The 18,056-nt window shown below is 37.1% G+C and overlaps 1 protein-coding gene across 5 annotated transcripts in view; it reads left to right on the forward strand.

The window, feature by feature from the left end:
* LOC149774245 (uncharacterized) overlaps positions 1-18,056 on the forward strand; it is an 85,792-nt gene that overhangs the window by 52,487 nt on the left and 15,249 nt on the right. For 3 of the 5 annotated variants that reach the window (XM_089945566.1, XM_089945567.1, XM_089945568.1), the window contains 2 exons: positions 8,812-8,889; positions 9,147-9,224. In XM_089945566.1, coding sequence (XP_089801692.1) covers positions 8,812-8,889; positions 9,147-9,224 — 156 coding nt within the window. The remainder of the gene's footprint in view (positions 1-8,811; positions 8,890-9,146; positions 9,225-18,056) is intronic. The other 2 variants (XM_089945569.1, XM_089945570.1) reach the window with 1 other exon arrangement.

Consider the following 18,056-nt stretch of genomic DNA (forward strand, 5'->3'; position numbering starts at 1 on the left):
TTAACTATACCATTGTACATGTGAATGAGTGTAGGAATTAGAAGAGTAGACTGAAAACATTTGATATGAGGCCTCATTGGTAGTGGCTAATCAGGGTAATTATTAATGTAGGAACTATTCTTCTTACACTGGCTGACACTCCAAGGTTACTCAAAGCCTGCAGCTTTCACCCCAAAAATCTGTCTTCTTGATGTGGAGAATAATACTAAATTCTGAAGCAGGTTTTAAGCATCGTAGTGATAAAAAGGAAAGAAAAGGAAATAGTTTTTTTTTGTATGGTCTCACCTTCTGTGACAGGAAAGTAAGACGGGTGGCCTTTCTGGAGGGGATTACACATATGTAATAATTATCTGTAAAAGTTAGAACGGTATAAATATTTTTTTTTATATTTAATATTTTGATTTAAAAATTATTTGTATGTTATGGAATCAGCTTGAACAAACTTCTAATAAATTAAAATGTGGTTTAAGTAATTATTAATAATCAGCAGTAAAGATGCAGAACCATTTAAAGACATTGTCAAATTGTTTTCAGTTTACCTTCTAAGTAGAGAATGTCTGATGACATTTTGCACTTTTTGCTACATTTTATTTTTTCATTGACAACTCTTCAAACTAATTTGTAGGGTCTACAAAATACTCTATATTTTCAAAGAAAATGACCTTGTCAAGTGATCAACTGTTTATAGTCTGGTATCCTTTCAACTGGATCTCACAAACTACTGCATAGAAACCAAAATGTCTAACATGCAAATTTTACTGTATTGTGACCAGACATCTCACTGTATCATTTTGAACAATGTTTCTCCTTCAAATACATTCCCCAGTCACATTAATATTAGGAATATAAGTCCCACTTCCTCCCAAATCTAGTCCTCCCACGAAGACAAAACTTGTCTTTTCTGTCAGTAGGATATAGAAGGAAAGCAGTAACTCTGGCCCATTACCTCCCATTGCTGCCTACAGGTTGTGCAAGTTTTTAGCATTTGCTGTGAACAAACAACATCGTTCAAATTGCCTCCTGAATCCATTGGATTTTGTGTTACTTTTCATTCTATCCATTGATTTTGTAATTTTCAGATGCATTAAGAATTTTTCATCAGATGGTTTACATTATTACTTTAAATTTTGACCATAATTTTGTGAATATTTTCACCCATGCAGACTTAGTTTCTTTGTTCTTGGACCACATGGCTCCACACTACTACATTGTAGTAAAACATGTCTAAGTTCATATTTGCACACTCTAGTTATCAACCCCAGTATCTTCAGTGTCTTTGGCATTGTTAACACAATTAACTAGTCATTTCTATTTTTTTTTCCTTCTAACATTGATGTTTTAGGATTAACAGTGATGACTTAGTATGCTAAATGCAAGAACTCAAAGCCAGTAAGAAAAATAATTGTCTCACATGTACAAATTGTACATTGTCAGCTGTGTGCAGCATGTGTGCCAATTGGTTGGAGAATACATGGTTAACAGTGAGGAAAACTGCAAGAAATGGGGAGTGATGTGGAAAACCAAAGGACCGAGAATACTGATGTTTTCAACTTCCACCTTGTAACGAGTCTTTGTCCAGCTTGGTAAGGGATGCGATTACATTTGGGGGAATGTAGGAAGCTGTGACTTATCCACCATCTACACCATCTCTGGAGTTACAAGTGAATCATTTGGTACAACAGGCAACAATATGATGATTAGTTACAGGCAATTTTGACTGCCCTTCCATCGGGCTCTAATTTAGTTGAGAATTTCGACACTGGAGTAGACTCCACCCTGATCCAGGCAGGTCAGGTGGTGAGTTGAATGAGCTGTGTCCTCTAGCTGCACCTCAATTTTGATGCCGTCTCAGATGTGAAGCATACTTAACCAGCTGCCTCTCAACCCATACCATCTAGCCATAACTCAGTTTTAATGCCATCTCAATGGCTGACTTTACTGTCCAGCAATTTGGTTCGCAATTCATACTGTATAGCTGCACCTCAGTTTGGTACCATATCAGCTGCTGACCATACTATCCAGCCGTCTCAGGCTCATTATCTATAATTTTCAGTGACTCGTTGACATTAATTACATATTGTCCTATGCTACAGCAGGTTGAGCCATGTAACATTAACAATACCAGAGATCTTATTGATATATCTATCTGTCCAGCTAACATTACCATTACTCTGGTAGTAGTTTACTCCAGTGGTCTAGAGGTGAGAGTGTCGACCTCAGTTGCAGGAGGTTATGTGTTTGAACCCCAGCTGAGTCATACAAAAGACATTTTACAAATGGTACTAACAGCTGCCTCACTAGGCAATTAGCATTTAGAGGTTAGTGTTAGAACTGGTTAGCCTGGAAAGGGGATAATGTGACTGGGCGGAAGATCATGATACATATCTGCAACATGATGCCCACGTGAGTAGACATCAGTTAAAAGTGCCACACTGAAGACATCATAGCGATATGACTGAAAAACTTAAAGCTATTTAAAAATCCAAATCTCACACATATACACACTCTCCTGCAGTACAGCCATCTACACTGCCTGACACCTCTACTGACTGTTTTTGATTTCTACATGCCAATTTGATGACTGATTATTGAGCATATGGCTAGCCATTTACTCATGGCTATCCTATTGGACACTACCATGACAGTCTTACAAAAGATTGCCATGTTCGATGCCACTGGTAATGTATTTATATGGATATCGATTTTGATACCAACCATGACAACCTGCACACTTAATGTAGGGACAAACCTGATGATGGTTCATGCCCAGATCCCAGGATAGAGTGGAGTGGACTGAGTATAGGTTTTATATAGTTATTTATGGGGTGTTGCCAAATTGTCTGCCTCTGCCCAAACCCCCTCTATGCTAGCATACTCAAGGCATCAATTGATTTTAATGATTAGAAAGTCAGCCGGAATGGCTGGAATCTTCCCCCGCAGTCAGTAAAAATCATACAAATTGCAGAAAGTATATCTGCCAAGATCAGTGACCCAGGTGAACCCAAAGCCTTTCTTCTTTCCCAAGAGCCAGCTTGCAACATCCTCTGCAATCTCACTGATATTAGATCTATTCTGAAGCTTTCTTCACAGATCTCTTGTCATTAGACAAAAGCTATACTGCAGTCAGTCTGACTTCTGTTTCTAAACAGTGAATGAAGACATTATTCTGCATACCACTTCAAAGCACATTAGCTAAATACTGGCCATGTCTTTGTTTTAGGACTTGGTGTCTCTGGTGATTTTCAGTCATGCAGACAAGTATGACAATACACATACCATGCTGACCCTGCAGATCTCCCTTCTGACCACCTCTACTGTTCGATGGCAAGATGGAGGAAGTGTGGAGGCAGGCAGTCTGAGAATTGACCCTCCATCTTGCTGAGCAGCAACCATCACCTTGTATATCATCTCCGATCACCCTCAGTGACGTGGTGATTGGAGAAAAATGGATATGACATAATCTGCTGAACAACTCAAGACCAGATCCCAAACCTATGTATGAAGACAATCCGCTAACCAGGTTTTGTGGCAATTGTATCGAGGAGATAGTAAACAAATTTTCTCTAGCCACATGCTTCCACTCTTGAGTCCATATTCACTAGCAGACCACTATTTGGTAGACACCTTGACTCATTTTTGTTTCAAACAGCATTGGATTAATTACTTTCTGCCCAGCAAGTTGGGTATCCAGATTTTTTCTGAGGGGCTTCAGTTCTCATTTTGCCAACCCCCTCTTCTTTCATCCTCTTCACTCCTGCTGGAAGTACTGCCAGCCTCAGTAATGGACACACTTTTGCAGCAAGGGATCAGAACATATATCAGGAAATGGGCAGTGGATATTTTTCAGAATCCACAATCTCCTGAATTTTCTTCAAGCTTTTAATAATCAGGATGGCCAGTGGCATGCTCAGACCTATACTCAACATGATGTTGTTACTTTATGTAAAATTTAAGATGATAATAGCAAGATCCTTCAGAACAAATTTGGAATCTGTCTTAATCTAAGATGTGTATTATCATGTTCCTATCCATCCATCCTTAAGGAAATTCCTGCAGTTTACATACTGAGGAAATTGCTATTAGATTGTGCACTTTCCTAGTTTGAACATAAGTCATACCAAAGACTTACAAAGATGTTAATAGCAGCTGCCTGACGTGGCTTACAGCATTAAGCAGTCAATTTTAATACTGGTCGGTTGGGTTTCAGGTGGTACATGATGAAACATGTCTGCGGCATGGGTATTTACATAAATACTCCACTGTATCATATTCTTAATCTGTATGACTTCATCTACTTGCACGGTATCATCTACTTACACAGCAGCATATTTGGACAACATCCTCCAGAAACATGTGATCAGTTCCATTGTAGTCACTGGAAAGAAGGATCTGATCCCTTTTACATCTAGGTTTTCTGATCAGTTGGGAATTCTGATATTTGTCCTTCCCATCCATTCTTCCATCTGGATATGTATTTGCTGTCCCACCTCAACCTGCATCTCATGTTGAAACGGGATTAATATCATTATCCAATCAATTTTCTAAGAATGATCCATTAAACTCTTCGATATTGCTTGCGCTGAACCCTTTAGAGTTGCTCATATCGGAATCAGAATCCACCTTTGTTTATCTCAACTACACGTGTTTCGTAAAGTGAAGAAAACCCACGACAGTGTGTCTAAATTTAACCTCTTAGCTTTCACATTTGTATCAAAATGTTGAGTAAACAGTCCTCTCATTGGTTATCATAATCAAAAATATGTTCAACCAATCAACGTTTAGTTAACATAGCAGTCACATCCACATATATGCGACACTGGGGTTTCAAGTACTGCTGAACTATGCTCACATAAGCGACACTGGGGTAGTAAACTAGGCTTATCGGCACTGCATATATGCATTAGTGGGGTTCAGGAGCTATCTACAGGTGACGCTTAGTTTCAGTAGCCGTAGCTAAAGGGTTAATGTACCTCCACAAATAGGATGGTATCAAATCACCCCAACTCTGCATTCTGGTCTTGCAATTCTGTCGTTGGTGCACACAGTGCAATATTTACATCCCGATCAAACATACTTCAGACAGACTCAGTATCTTGGCCAGTTCTCAGTCAAAAAGAGGACATATTCTCAATATTTAATGGTACCTTCATCCATTAGTCATTCATTAGATATGCAATGGGGCTGTCCGATGATCAACTTTTTGTAACCAGGTGGAATAAAAAACTATCCACCTTCATTTCCCAGGTACTGGATCCTCTTTAATCAACACTGTTTGAGTTGGGAGGGTCTGTGGACCTTTGTCTACCCCAAAATGATCTTAGTTCCAAAGATTATACAAAAATTGAGGGGCTTAAAGTGCGGAATGTTTCTGATTGCCCCTCTCTGCTTGCACAAATCCTGTTTAAAATATCTTATAATGATACATCTACTGAGGAAGCTCCAGGCCAGGCCAAATCTTCTCAAACAGACTTAGTCTCATGTTTCTGTCCTTGTCTGCACCATATTCTTTTTCATGCTGAATTCTTGTCCAGAGAGCCTTTCAGCACAAGCCATTCCTTCCTTCAGTTGTGGAAAGAATTATAATATCTAGGCTTATGAAGTTAAGTGGCACTTTTTCAGGGACTGGTGCAAAGTCTGAAACATTGTCCCATCGAATGCCTGAGTCCCATAATAGCTAACTCTTTTATTTGGCTATTTGAGGAGAAAAAGTTGGCTCCAATTACTAGTAAGAACTACCATTTTATGATATTAGACATTCCATCATTGGGGCAGGGAAGATTTCTGACTTGTTACTCAACTTTGACTTGCATGGGTCTAAATCACTCACATTGTTTTATAAGTGCAATCTTCCTGCATTCTGGCTTACCGAGTTCAAACAAATCCTGACCTTTAGCAAGGGAGATCCATTCATACAAAAACCTGTTTCATGATAATGTTTGCTTTGGCATATTGCATTGTCAATGAATTACATGCCCTCTCTGTTGATCCAGCCCACCTTCAGTTTTGATCAGATGGCTTGGTAGTCCTTATAATGCAACCAGGTTTCATCATCAGAAATCATTACTGTCAGTCTGCAATCAAAATGTCATCATACAACCTCTCTCCTGTATTGACACAACCCAAGAGGCTTTCCAACTGGACGTAGTTTTGAGCTTAAAACTTGTGCAACTTGTAGTTAGCAAATAATAGATGAGAGTTATTGCCTTTTGTCCATATATTTATAAAATATTTTTTTTTCTTTCAGGAGGGATGGACTGACTTAAAGTACATTTTACAATTTACAGGCTTATGTTAAGCTTCTGCATTCACTTTGTTGCCAACTTGGTTTTATAAACCCATTATATATTCAGTTATGGTTGCATCTATGATGCAGAATTGTTGAAAATGCCTAGGCTCAGATTGAAACTGTGCAAAGGTTTTGAATCATTGTGGATATAATCACATAAATCATGTACCGCATTTGCCAGCCTATAAGATGATACTTTTTTACCAGAAAATCTTAGCTTTGTGTTATACTCCAAATCGACTTATATATTATACCATCTGAATTGTTTCATCGTATGTTGCAAAATTGTTAACATGAAAAAACGTTTTCCAATAAGTATGAAAAAAAATGTGTACAAAAATATTTCATTTTGTGGGAAGAGATTATGTATGAAAAAATATAGGAACCCAAACTGAGAAGGATTTTAAACAATTACATGATTGTCAGTATTAAAAATTAACGTACATCCAGTGTAATTGTGCTAAAGCAGCATGCACTAGTAATATATGTTTATATGTCATTGCTAGTATATATATGTGCATATAGAGAATTGACAAGTTAGAAGATGAATACCCATGACAAAGACAGATATTCCATTACATTTTTCTTCTTGCACCTCACGATCGAATAAAAATGATGCCCCATTTTGAGAGAGAGAGCAATATGTCTTGATGAATCAGTATTGTTCACTTACATATGACTGTGTTCTTATGTATAAGCGCAGTAGTATATTCCATCATCAATTCATACCACTGGGTAAGCAGTTTCTTTTAGTTTTAGGTACTACTTCCATTGTTCAAGAATCACATGGAGTTGTAGTGGTATGTACATGCTATTAAATAGGCTATAGATGTAGTCAGGTTTTTGCAATCTAACACCTGTTTGGGGTCAAAATTTGGCAGACCAGATCAAATTTGTGAAACTATCAATATGGAAATGAGGCTACATGTGAGGTATTATGAATATGGTACCATATAATGAAATGCTGTTTACCCATGTGAATTTTCAACCAGTGTCATCTTTTGAACATGATGATAGAACTCTCAGCAGTTTAAAGTATGGGCAAAGATCGAAAACAATTCCCACCTATGTACAGGAAGGGTATATGCACGTTAAAAAGATCTTTTTTGTTGGAAATGGAATGATTGTTATACTTGCAAAGAAAATTAGCATGCAAAATGGTCATTCTTGGTATTTAACCTAAATGGATTCTGTATTGATATAAATATTGTAAATATTGGAACTATGAAGGTGTATGGTACGTATTCTCATAGTTTACCTTTTCTATTTAATAGAATTCTTATGGTGTCTACTTTTGGTCATAAAATGAAAATCATGTCAATCTGACATCCAGTGCGGGCTCCATAACCATCTTGAAAATTGTATTCAGTTTCTTCTAAATGGATGATCATATTGGCATGGGACTTTCACTAAACGACTTCATATGACATTTGTATGGTCATAAATGAAAATCTTGCATCCAGTATTACCATAACACTGACCATCTTTAAAATCTTGGTGTTGCTACTTTTCCTGAATGAATGTTCATGTCAGCATGAGGTTTTTACACTAAAAGATCGCATGATGTCTACTGGGTTCTAAATGAAAGTGGTGCCAATCTTGCATCCAACATGGCTAGCAGACGTTTTCTACACTCATCAGTAACAAAAAGAAAAGGTCTCAATTTTAGGTCCCTGGAAATTCTTATCAACCAGTACAGCATCAATCTCTTTGATTGTTTTTGGATTGCGTATATTTCCTAAACCCATTGATGGATTTTCTTTATCCGTTGGATAAATTATTATGAGGTTAAGACCAATTAATCTTATCCAACTACTGTAAAATAGCTAAGATTTACGTTATATGAAGATTTTGGGATGCTTTAATATGGTTGTGTTCTTACAATTACTAGATACATGCCATTAGTAAAAATGAAACATTCTGTTATGTGAGCCAGATGAGCCATGCCAGACTTATTTGGAATTTTTCTATGATCAAGCTTAGCAAAAAAATGTATGTGATAAAGGTCATATCCGATGAGTAGAAATTATGAGCAGGACCTACGAATTGATGAGGTGGTTTTGAATCGTAGAGATTGTCAACACAAACGCAACTCTCTTTCTAATCTGATTCTGATCAAGTTTGTTAAGTGGACCATTTATCATCAAACTGTCTCATAGGTTTACTTATGAGCAGAACTATGTATATTTATGAAGTAACTTTTTTATTTGATTGCTTGAGCTCACTACAAGTCAGGAGATGGAATTTGGATAGGATATTGTTGAAACTTGGGAATGCATTGCTTAGGTTTGGTTTCTACAATACCACATACACCTGATGAGTGGTCAACTGTTATGTAAGCAAGGTAAGCAGTATCAGGTTGATTTATACCTCTTTCTCTTTACTTATTTTTATGCCTTGGCATGTGTTACTTCTGGACTTATACAGACTCTTTTCAGCAAGTGATGAGAGCATCAGTCCTTTTAAGTCTTCTTTAAGATTAATGAGTCAGTGCCAATAAATTGTTTTGTTCTGTGTCTTTACAGTGGAAACTAATCCTAATTTGCCAAGGGAAAATGTTCATCTCTTGCCAGGATTGCTGCCTACACCAATGAATATTCCTGGTAAGCATTTATTTCATTTCTTTTTTAAATTATTCTTGAAATATAACATGACCAAGCATGGTTATACATTCAGGTTTGATGTTAATTTTTGGTAATAATTATTCAACACAGAATTATTTCAAAAACACTGCAATTATTTTATTTGTACAAAATAAATTTTGTCCCATTGTTTTTGCCAGTTGGATAAATGTGGTTAGACATAATTGTTTTGTTTAGGAAAATGCATCCTTAATTCTGCTGACTATGTGTCTTTACAGTGGAAACTAATCCTAATTCGCCAAGGGAAAATGTTCATCTCTTGCCAGGATCACTGCCTACACCAATGAATATTCCTGGTAAGCATTTATTTCATTGCTTTTTTAAATTATTCTTGAAATATAACATGACCAAGCATGGTTATACATTCAGGTTTGATGTTAATTTTTGGTAATAATTATTCATCACAGAATTATTTCAAAAACACTGCATTTATTTTATTTGTACAAAATAAATTTTGTCCCATTGTTTTTGCCAGTTGGATAAACGTGGTTAGACATAATTGCTTGTTTAGGAAAATGCATCCTTAATTCTGCTGACTATGGTATTCCTTGTCCACCATCATGCAGCATATTTCATGGTTATCAGTCAGTTTAAAAGAAACACAACCATTTGATTGTAGCTAGATTTACTTTGATGTGGAAAAAAGTAATTAGATTGAGAACTGTGCACCAGTGTTAATACTGGATGCAGACTATGAAAGATATTGTTGAAAATCATTATCCTGCTGAACAAAAAGTCATATATACATGGAATTTTCGCCAGACTACTTCATATAGTGTTTAGATTTTGGCCAAAAATGAAAATGAGGTCAATCGGATATACAATCTGGACTGCATGACCATCCTGAACATTTTGTCCATTTCTCCTAAGTGGATCGTGATAATGACATGGTGTTTTCACCCAAAGATTCCTTATGATGTCTATTGGGTCCTAAATGGAAATGTTGCCAGTCTTTCATCTAAGATGGCTGCCTCATGTTTTGGACACATGGCAGTTCAAGGTCTTATTCTACATTCATGGAAATACATGTCATCCAGTAGAGCATACTTTTCAAGGGATTCTTGTTTACACACCTAGAGAAATGTTCCTCATATCATATAGGAAAGGTATAACAGAGGAACAACAAGCCTATCATCATAATCACTTAAATTGCCTCTTGAATAACTTTATGTTCAGTATGTTTTTTCAAACACTTTGAATTATAATTCTGGTTTTGTTTGAATCACATTCCTATGGCTTTTCAACAGTTTATACAAACCTGGAACAAAATTAGGAATTGTTGGACAGATTTGAGAAGTTTGAAAGTTGATGGAATTCAGACAATTAAAGACAAATTCAGCGTTGAAATGCAAAATTCAGAACTAGCTACTTAGGGGTACAAACTTAAGACATGTATTATGTTTAAATTTGGTTAATGTACACATGCTACCTTTCTTGATCTTATATGCAGGTTTTCTTTCATAAGGAGTGGCTTGTGGTTGAAAGGGCAGTCATCATGTGCAGTCTTAAAGTCATCGACATTTTATAATTGACAGAATGTACGAGTTAATGTTGTTAATTGGATCTAGCTGCTTATTAGGTTTTGTTCATTGGCCCATCTAGTCAGATATTGAAAAATTTGGTTTGAGAAGATTTTTCTCCTTTGAATACATTCCCCAGTCACATTACATTTGGAATATTAGCCTACCACCTCGCGAATCCAGGCCTATTAAAAGACAAAAAAAATATCTTTTCCTGTCTGGAGCAATGGACAAAGGGAAATAACTCATGCATATTACCTCCCCTTGGCACCGCCAGCTGTTGCTAGCTTTTAGCTTTGCTGCTGTACAGATCACATGTCATACAATTCATCCTTTGACAGTCTGGGGCTGTATGCTTTATGTTACAATTTGTGCCACTTTTTTAGTGATTTTGTCACCTGTCGGGACTACTTCTTTTAAGCCACTGTCCCATCATGCTTTCATTTACCTTGTACAAGGTCTTATGGGTTAGCATACCTTTGACTTTGTTTGCTTCCTCCAACCTTTACAGAGTTCTTATTACTGAAATTCTGAAGCTGATATTTATGTTTAGTTTATGTGTGTTTTTTCACACAGTTTTGATAGAATTATGGTTTTAATATTAACAAAGCATTGTGCATAACAGGACCATAGGTTTATGATACAACACTTTCACTGCCCAGTTAATTACGACAGTGTTGTAGCAACTTCAGTACATTACTAATTTCCACCTTAAGTTGTGCTTTTTTTGTAATCTCAGCTGAATGTCACTATAAATGATCTAGATGCAACTTCAGGGCTTGGAAGTCCCCCATGACTCCTTTTTTGTTTATACTATGTATACACCTTCTATCAGATTCAGTGTCTATATACATAGTGCAAGTATGGGCTACCATTTTAGCTAGTTACTCATATACTGATTTGCCAGTTTATGTTAGTAGCTAGTTAGCCATATACTAAGATGCAAATGTATACTTTGTTTTCTCTTCTTGTGTCATCTCAGGAGAAATATTTACTAGATGCATGAAAGCAGTCATCGTTTTGGCACTGAAGGGAAAGAAAGATGGAGTAAATCAAGGAAGACAATGTACAGTTCGTTGTTGGTGATACCAATTAATGGAAAGTATTCCCCAAGTTTAGGCAGCCCACAAGGCATAAGTCCTCCCCACATGTCCTTGTATGGCCTTCGAGCCTGTAAGTCAGGGCTTATGGGTTTCATACTGGATACATTGGATCTAACTCTTAATACTGCTGTACCATTACCAGCTGTCCAGCAATCCCAACATCTTCAGTCATCCAGTCAACACCAGCAGTCCAGCTGTCCCATCATGGGAACCTTTTCATGGAAATGGTCCAGTCAGATAGTGCATACATTGAGCTTAGTGACAGATCAATCCATCTAGCCATGCCGTTGGCATCTTATCTTTACTGTACCGGAAATTTCAGTGAGGAATCTATCTGTTTATCCAGGTGTTTGGTGAGACCAGTACTGGTGATTGACAGACCGTTTTATATATATGCCGGCATCTGCCTCACCACATGCTGTTCACACTGGATTCGTTGGAACTAATGCATATTAATTCCGCACCATCTCTGGCTGTCCAGCTATTCTGACATTGGGACATTTTTATAAGATTAGTCCAGTCATCTATGCTTTATGAGGATCTTAACAAATTCGTCCATCCAACCATAACATTGGTGACAATTGACCTTTCTATGATGGTGATTTCAAGGACAAATCTCTCAGTCCAGTGAGGCCTTTGGAGCAGCTGGTACCAGTGATAGCTGGACTGACTTCTATGCCACCAGCTTCCAGGCTGACCATTCAGCTGGCAATCCAGCCAGCAGTGCCAGACTTATGTTTGTTCACTGCTTTTCCACCATGGCAGGACAAGTAACATTTTAATAGGGATGGTATGTCTTCTCAAACACAGCATATAGTCCTAGTTGGGCCTCAACACACAGTGAGTGTGATGGAACTCCTTCAAATAAAAAGTGTTGGTTACTTCAGAATGCCCTCCACCCCCTTAAGGAATTAGTAGATCTCAACGAGGAGGAAGAAGACACTGACTTATGGAGACTCAACACTTTCGATAATGATCTTCCGGCACTTGACAAGAATATAGTAGTAGCTGTTCTTATGTTCACTCGTCTGTTAGGGTGGAGAAATCTGCTTCGTGCCCATCAGAGCTGGCTCAGGATGTCATTGCAGACATCCAGGTTTAGCAAGGTTTCCCAGAAAAAAAGGTGCTGGAGCTTGTGCAAAGGCCTTAATCCCTGGAGTTTTACTACATTTTTTGCTTAATGTGACACATTGTGTCAGTTCACTGTTCTTCGCTTTGTCCTCGACATCACCACCTGGACTTTTAATCTGTTTATGGATTGTATTGTCTCCCTGATCTGGTCCTCAAAAATGATGCCAACATTCCTGGATGACATCCTCCAGAAACATATAGTAAGTTCTAACCTACTCCAAGGAAGGAACAATCTTTTTTCTCTTCTAGATGATCTTGGCTTTTTCAGTGAACTGGGAAAGTCAGACCTCCATCTATCCCATCTATCCCAGAACTTTTTGTTCTTCTGGATATGGAGTTCTTAACCAACCAGAATCAGGTGCAGCTTCCTTGTGTTTGTGTTATCTGAATCATCAGACTCTTTGAGCCCACTTCCAACAAGACTTGGTTTTCAGCAAGAATTATTGCAACTCTTTGGTTTATTCAGTGAGACAAGGACTTTATCCCGCCTGGCCGTCTTTTTTTATGCAGACATTGCCAGCATAATGACACCCCTTTTCAAGTCTCCTTGATCAAACAATCATGATCATGCCTGAGATTTGATTATTCCTGCATCAGTGAGGCAACCCAGGGTGGCTGACCATGAGAATTCCACTGGAGAAGCCCCAAGCGGAAATAACAGTAGGTACCGATGCCAGCATGCACAGTAGGGACACCTACCAGTTGCCAACATTCACTGTCACCATTGACATGGGGGAGCCATGGGAATGGCCTATACATATCAACATCCTAGAAATGAAGGCTGTCATCAATGCTTTTCACTACTGATAAGATAAACTCTGAGGAGAAAACAGTCCTCACTTGGTCCAGCAACTCTATGGTGGTGCCTGTCTCAGGGAGGCACCAAATCACTACACCTGTTCGTTCTAATTTTGCAATTTCTACATTAGTGCAACAATCTTCATTTCAATGTTCAAATCAGACACATTCCCAGCAGTACTCAATGTGTTGGCCGAAACTCAATCCAGAAGTGGTTAAATCCTTCACATGGAATGGCCTCTCCATCATTTAAATTGCTAAAAAAATCTTAAAGAAGCCAGAACTTCACTTGATCATCTGGAACTCAAACATTTTTGTGCTAAAAAACTACCAAACAATGTAAAGTTTGAAATTCCTGAAATAAGTCCAGAATTTGTATTGAAATATATTTAAAAAATTGACGATTGTAAGGCTTCAGGACTTGATATGATTGGACCAAGGCTACTAAAGGTAGCTGCACCTGCAAATATAGGTCTAATAATTTTCCACAAGCATGGAAAACTGCCAAGGTTATACCATTGCATAAAGCAGGAACAAAAGATGATGTAAATAACTACAGACTCATCTCTAACCTTCCTTGTCTCTCCAGATTACTAGAAAAAATATGTACATGATTCTTTTCTCAACTATTTGAACACTTACGATCTTATTTATGATAATCAGTCTGGCTTTCGCCAGAATCACTCCTGTGAAACTGCACTTATATCTTTGATTGATAAATGGCTGAAAGCATTAGATCAAGGAGAAATGGTAGGCACTATTTTGGTTGATTTTCGTAAAGCTTTCGATCTTGTAGACCCTGAAATTTTGCTTGAAATACTAAAAATCTATCAATGCAGTGAAAACTCCCTAAATTGATTTACTTCTTACTTAACCAATAGAGTGGCAAAAGTATCTTTAAATGGTCAACTTTCTGAAAGTAAAAATATTAATTTATCGAGTACCATGGGTTCTATCGTTGGACTTCTGTTATTGATTCTGTTTGTCAACTATCTACCTCTTAAGATTGGAACTTCCATTTCTTCCACCAACCTCTATGCATATGATTCTACACTGTCTGAGATGGGTAAAACCAAAACAGTACTTGAAAATAACTTACAAGATGCTCCAGTGTTTCCCTTTATGCACATTTGTGCATCAGGGATGCATACTGAAGAAAATTGAAGCACACATTTTGTTGCTGTGCATTTTTTTGATGCAAACAATTTGCGTAATGCAATCAGAATTTATTTAATATCCAATGCTTTGGACAAGGGATGGCATCGTTTATACTTCAAGTATAGACATTGACTGTTTCCCTGCTTTGTTTGCTCCCTGCATTAGATTCCTCTGTTCATATAGCATAGTGCAATGCAGGGAGCATAAGAAACAGGGAACCAGACTAGCATAGGCAATGTTATGACTGAGTAGCTTTCCCAAATCTCGCGAGCTCTCACGCGATTTCCATTGAGGTCAGCAAGATGTCAGATCTCAATGCATGTTGCACTAGAAAGTGATTTCCAACTTAAAACAGTGTCGGCGTGCACTAAGAATCACTAGTGAAGAAAGTGAAAGAAGCAGAATGCATAAGAGTAACTGTAGACCTAACTTTAGTGAAGAATGGAGACAATAATTCCCTTGACTGGAATACAGCACATCCATTAGGATTACCGGTGTTCCTTCTAATCGCATGATTGCGAAGACTGCTAAAGTGAATAATCCTTTTCGTGACAGGGTTTAATTTTTTTTTTTATAAATCCGCCCTCCTTTACCACAAGATAGCTGGAGAACACATTATAACCCAAGACTTTGTTTCACAACAAAGAAATCAGTAAACTGACCGAGACAAATGCGTTATTTGGATTACAAAATCAGAGGGTTTTAGCTTTGCTGCAATATAAAAAAAAAGATCATAAAGTTCAAGTATAACTTATTAGAAGGAAGATGAATCATTATCCTCCTTGATTTTTGGATAAATGTGTTCTAGAATGAAGTACAATGAAACTGATGATAGTACACATTTTATTACAGGCAATAAATGAAATGCCATTTGGTTCAAAAGATTTATTTAGCTGTTTGTATTGGTTTATATGTAATGTGTTGGTCTGTAATATTGCTTCAAAAAGATTATAAGGAGACTGTTAAAAGTACAATTTTGAAAGAAAAACTAAGACAGTTAACCTTTGAATGGACAATGCATTTGCTTTTTATGGTGCATCATGGTTTATTTATATGTTTAGAGAGAGAGAAAAATAGAGCATGGTGTGCAAGTTGCAATATCCTTTTTCAAGGTGAAAATGTACGGGTCAGATGAAAAATTTTCAGTACATTGTTGACCCCTGCTTTTTGTATTTGACCCCCCAGTTCTGATACCAAGGTTTTTTTTAATCCTCAATTTTTACCCCTGGGGGATACACTAATGCTCTCAAAAGACTTCAAGTATGGAGCAAGGAAAACAGTATGATTATAAATACAGAAAAAACAAAAGCCCTACTAGTTACAACACAACAAAAACGAGCAAGGCAAGATAGCGACAAACTTCAGGTTCTGTTTGACAATGTGAGCCTTAATATGACCTCTCAAGATATAATTCTTGGTGTATTCTTAGATCTTACTTGATCTATTCACATTAAACATATTTCAGAAAAGGTTAATTTTTATCTTTGGCTACTGAGGAAAATCAAAACTTACATTCCTCTTCAGTATAGGGTCATCTTTTATAAAAGTTATATTCAGCCATATCTGGACTACTGTAACGTAATTTGGGGTAATACCTCTAATTCAAACATAACATCACTTTTAAGACTCCAAAAGAGGGCTTCCCATTTAAGTATAGATCAATGTATATACAATTTTCAGGATGCAATGAATAATATAAAGATTTTAACAATACATGAAAGAATATTTCTTAGAAAGGCTAAATTGATGTACAAATTATTCAGAAACGCCATTCCTGTCTATCTAAGCAATATATTTCACCAAAGATATGCTGATGGTACTCCAAATTTAAGGTCCATAAGAAGTAAAAATTGCATTATACCAAGGCCAAAGAAGGAATTGTTTAAAAACAGTTTTCAATATACTGGTCTACTGGTATAGAAAAACATTCCCAGTGACATAAGGCAGGCTCTTAGCATTTCCTCTTTTCATAATCAGTGTCTTAAATGGATGAAATCGTATGAAAATTGAACAGTTCTAGTACAAGAAAGACTGACTGCTTTTCTGTAATTTTGCATAATTTTCATATTTAAATTGTTCAATACTGGATGATGTTTATGTTTTCACAGATTTTAAAATTACTTAATTATTTAGTGTCAAGCCAGATTCTTCACATCATGTGTTTATACTGTATATATTGTACATAACATATAAAATTCCTCAAGGTAGATTAGTTCCGTAACTAATTGAGTTACCTTCTCTAAATAAAGTCTTTATTATTTATTATTATCAGTTAGTCTTCACTCAGATTTGTGCACATCTGGGTGTCCAATGATCGACCTTTTGAAGATAAAGTTGAAGCACAAACTAACCACCTTCGTCTTCTGTTCCAGACCCAAAAGCTTGGGCCGTGGATGCACTGTTAATTATTTGGGAGGGGTTGTGGGCATTTGCTTCCCCTCCCACAGTCCTGAGTCTGAAAATATTCCAGAAGTTACAGATATAGGAGAAAACAAGATGGCCGCTATTGCTTAACTGGCTTGAAGCAGCTGTTCTATTTTTGTGCCGTTTTCATGATATTTGTGCTTGTTGACTGTCTTCATCTACGTTATTGTGTTCATTATGTATTGGCTGTTTAGTTCGTATGTGTTTCGTCATCTCCTTGTCCTAGAAACGAGAACAATTAGACTTTTTCTCAGCTGTCTTGCTCCACTTCTTCCATTGTTTTTGAACAAACGGCCATCACGTGATACTCGCCAGTCAACCCGTTTATGCTATGATGGACCCTCATTAATTGCTTTAAATGACCACTCCTTGGCTCTACACACTACATTGTGCTCTAGACTAAATGAACTGGGACCTCATTCATCATTATCTAAATGTAAACAGAAATGAAAAAAAAAACGTTGTTTCAAAGCTGGCTGGCATAGAACAGGAAGAAAAATTCCAGTTATCACCCTTATGCCCTTTCCAACTCAACAGTTTAAAAAGTTGACCTTTAATTAGATAACCTAATTCAAATCCCTATTAATTCATCAACCTTTGTGTCAAATTTCCAAGAGATACCTGTATGTATTGCATTATTCAATACCCAATCAGTAGGACCACTGAAAAAACACACAGAAATAGTTAATTTTATCAGCGACCAATGGCTAAAAACATCAGGTGATGAGCCCAAGTATGCAAATATAACAACCACTAGTTACTCCATCAAATCATTCCCCCGTAATTCTCCTGGAGGTGGAATTGCTGTCATCACAAAGAAATTCATGATCAAACGTCTTAACCACACCACAACATTGAATTTCGACTACACATCATTTGAACTAGTCCAAACCACACTCACGCTGGAGCAAGGTCAGTCCATTTCTTCTGCATATACTGCCCTCCTCTTAGTTGAAAAACAAGCTGACTGAATCTCTCTTTTTGGAGCAGTTTC

Source organism: Sinohyriopsis cumingii, unplaced genomic scaffold (genome assembly GCF_028554795.1).
Source record: "Sinohyriopsis cumingii isolate HCF-2022 unplaced genomic scaffold, ASM2855479v2 utg000360l, whole genome shotgun sequence".
Lineage (NCBI taxonomy): Eukaryota > Metazoa > Mollusca > Bivalvia > Unionida > Unionidae > Sinohyriopsis > Sinohyriopsis cumingii.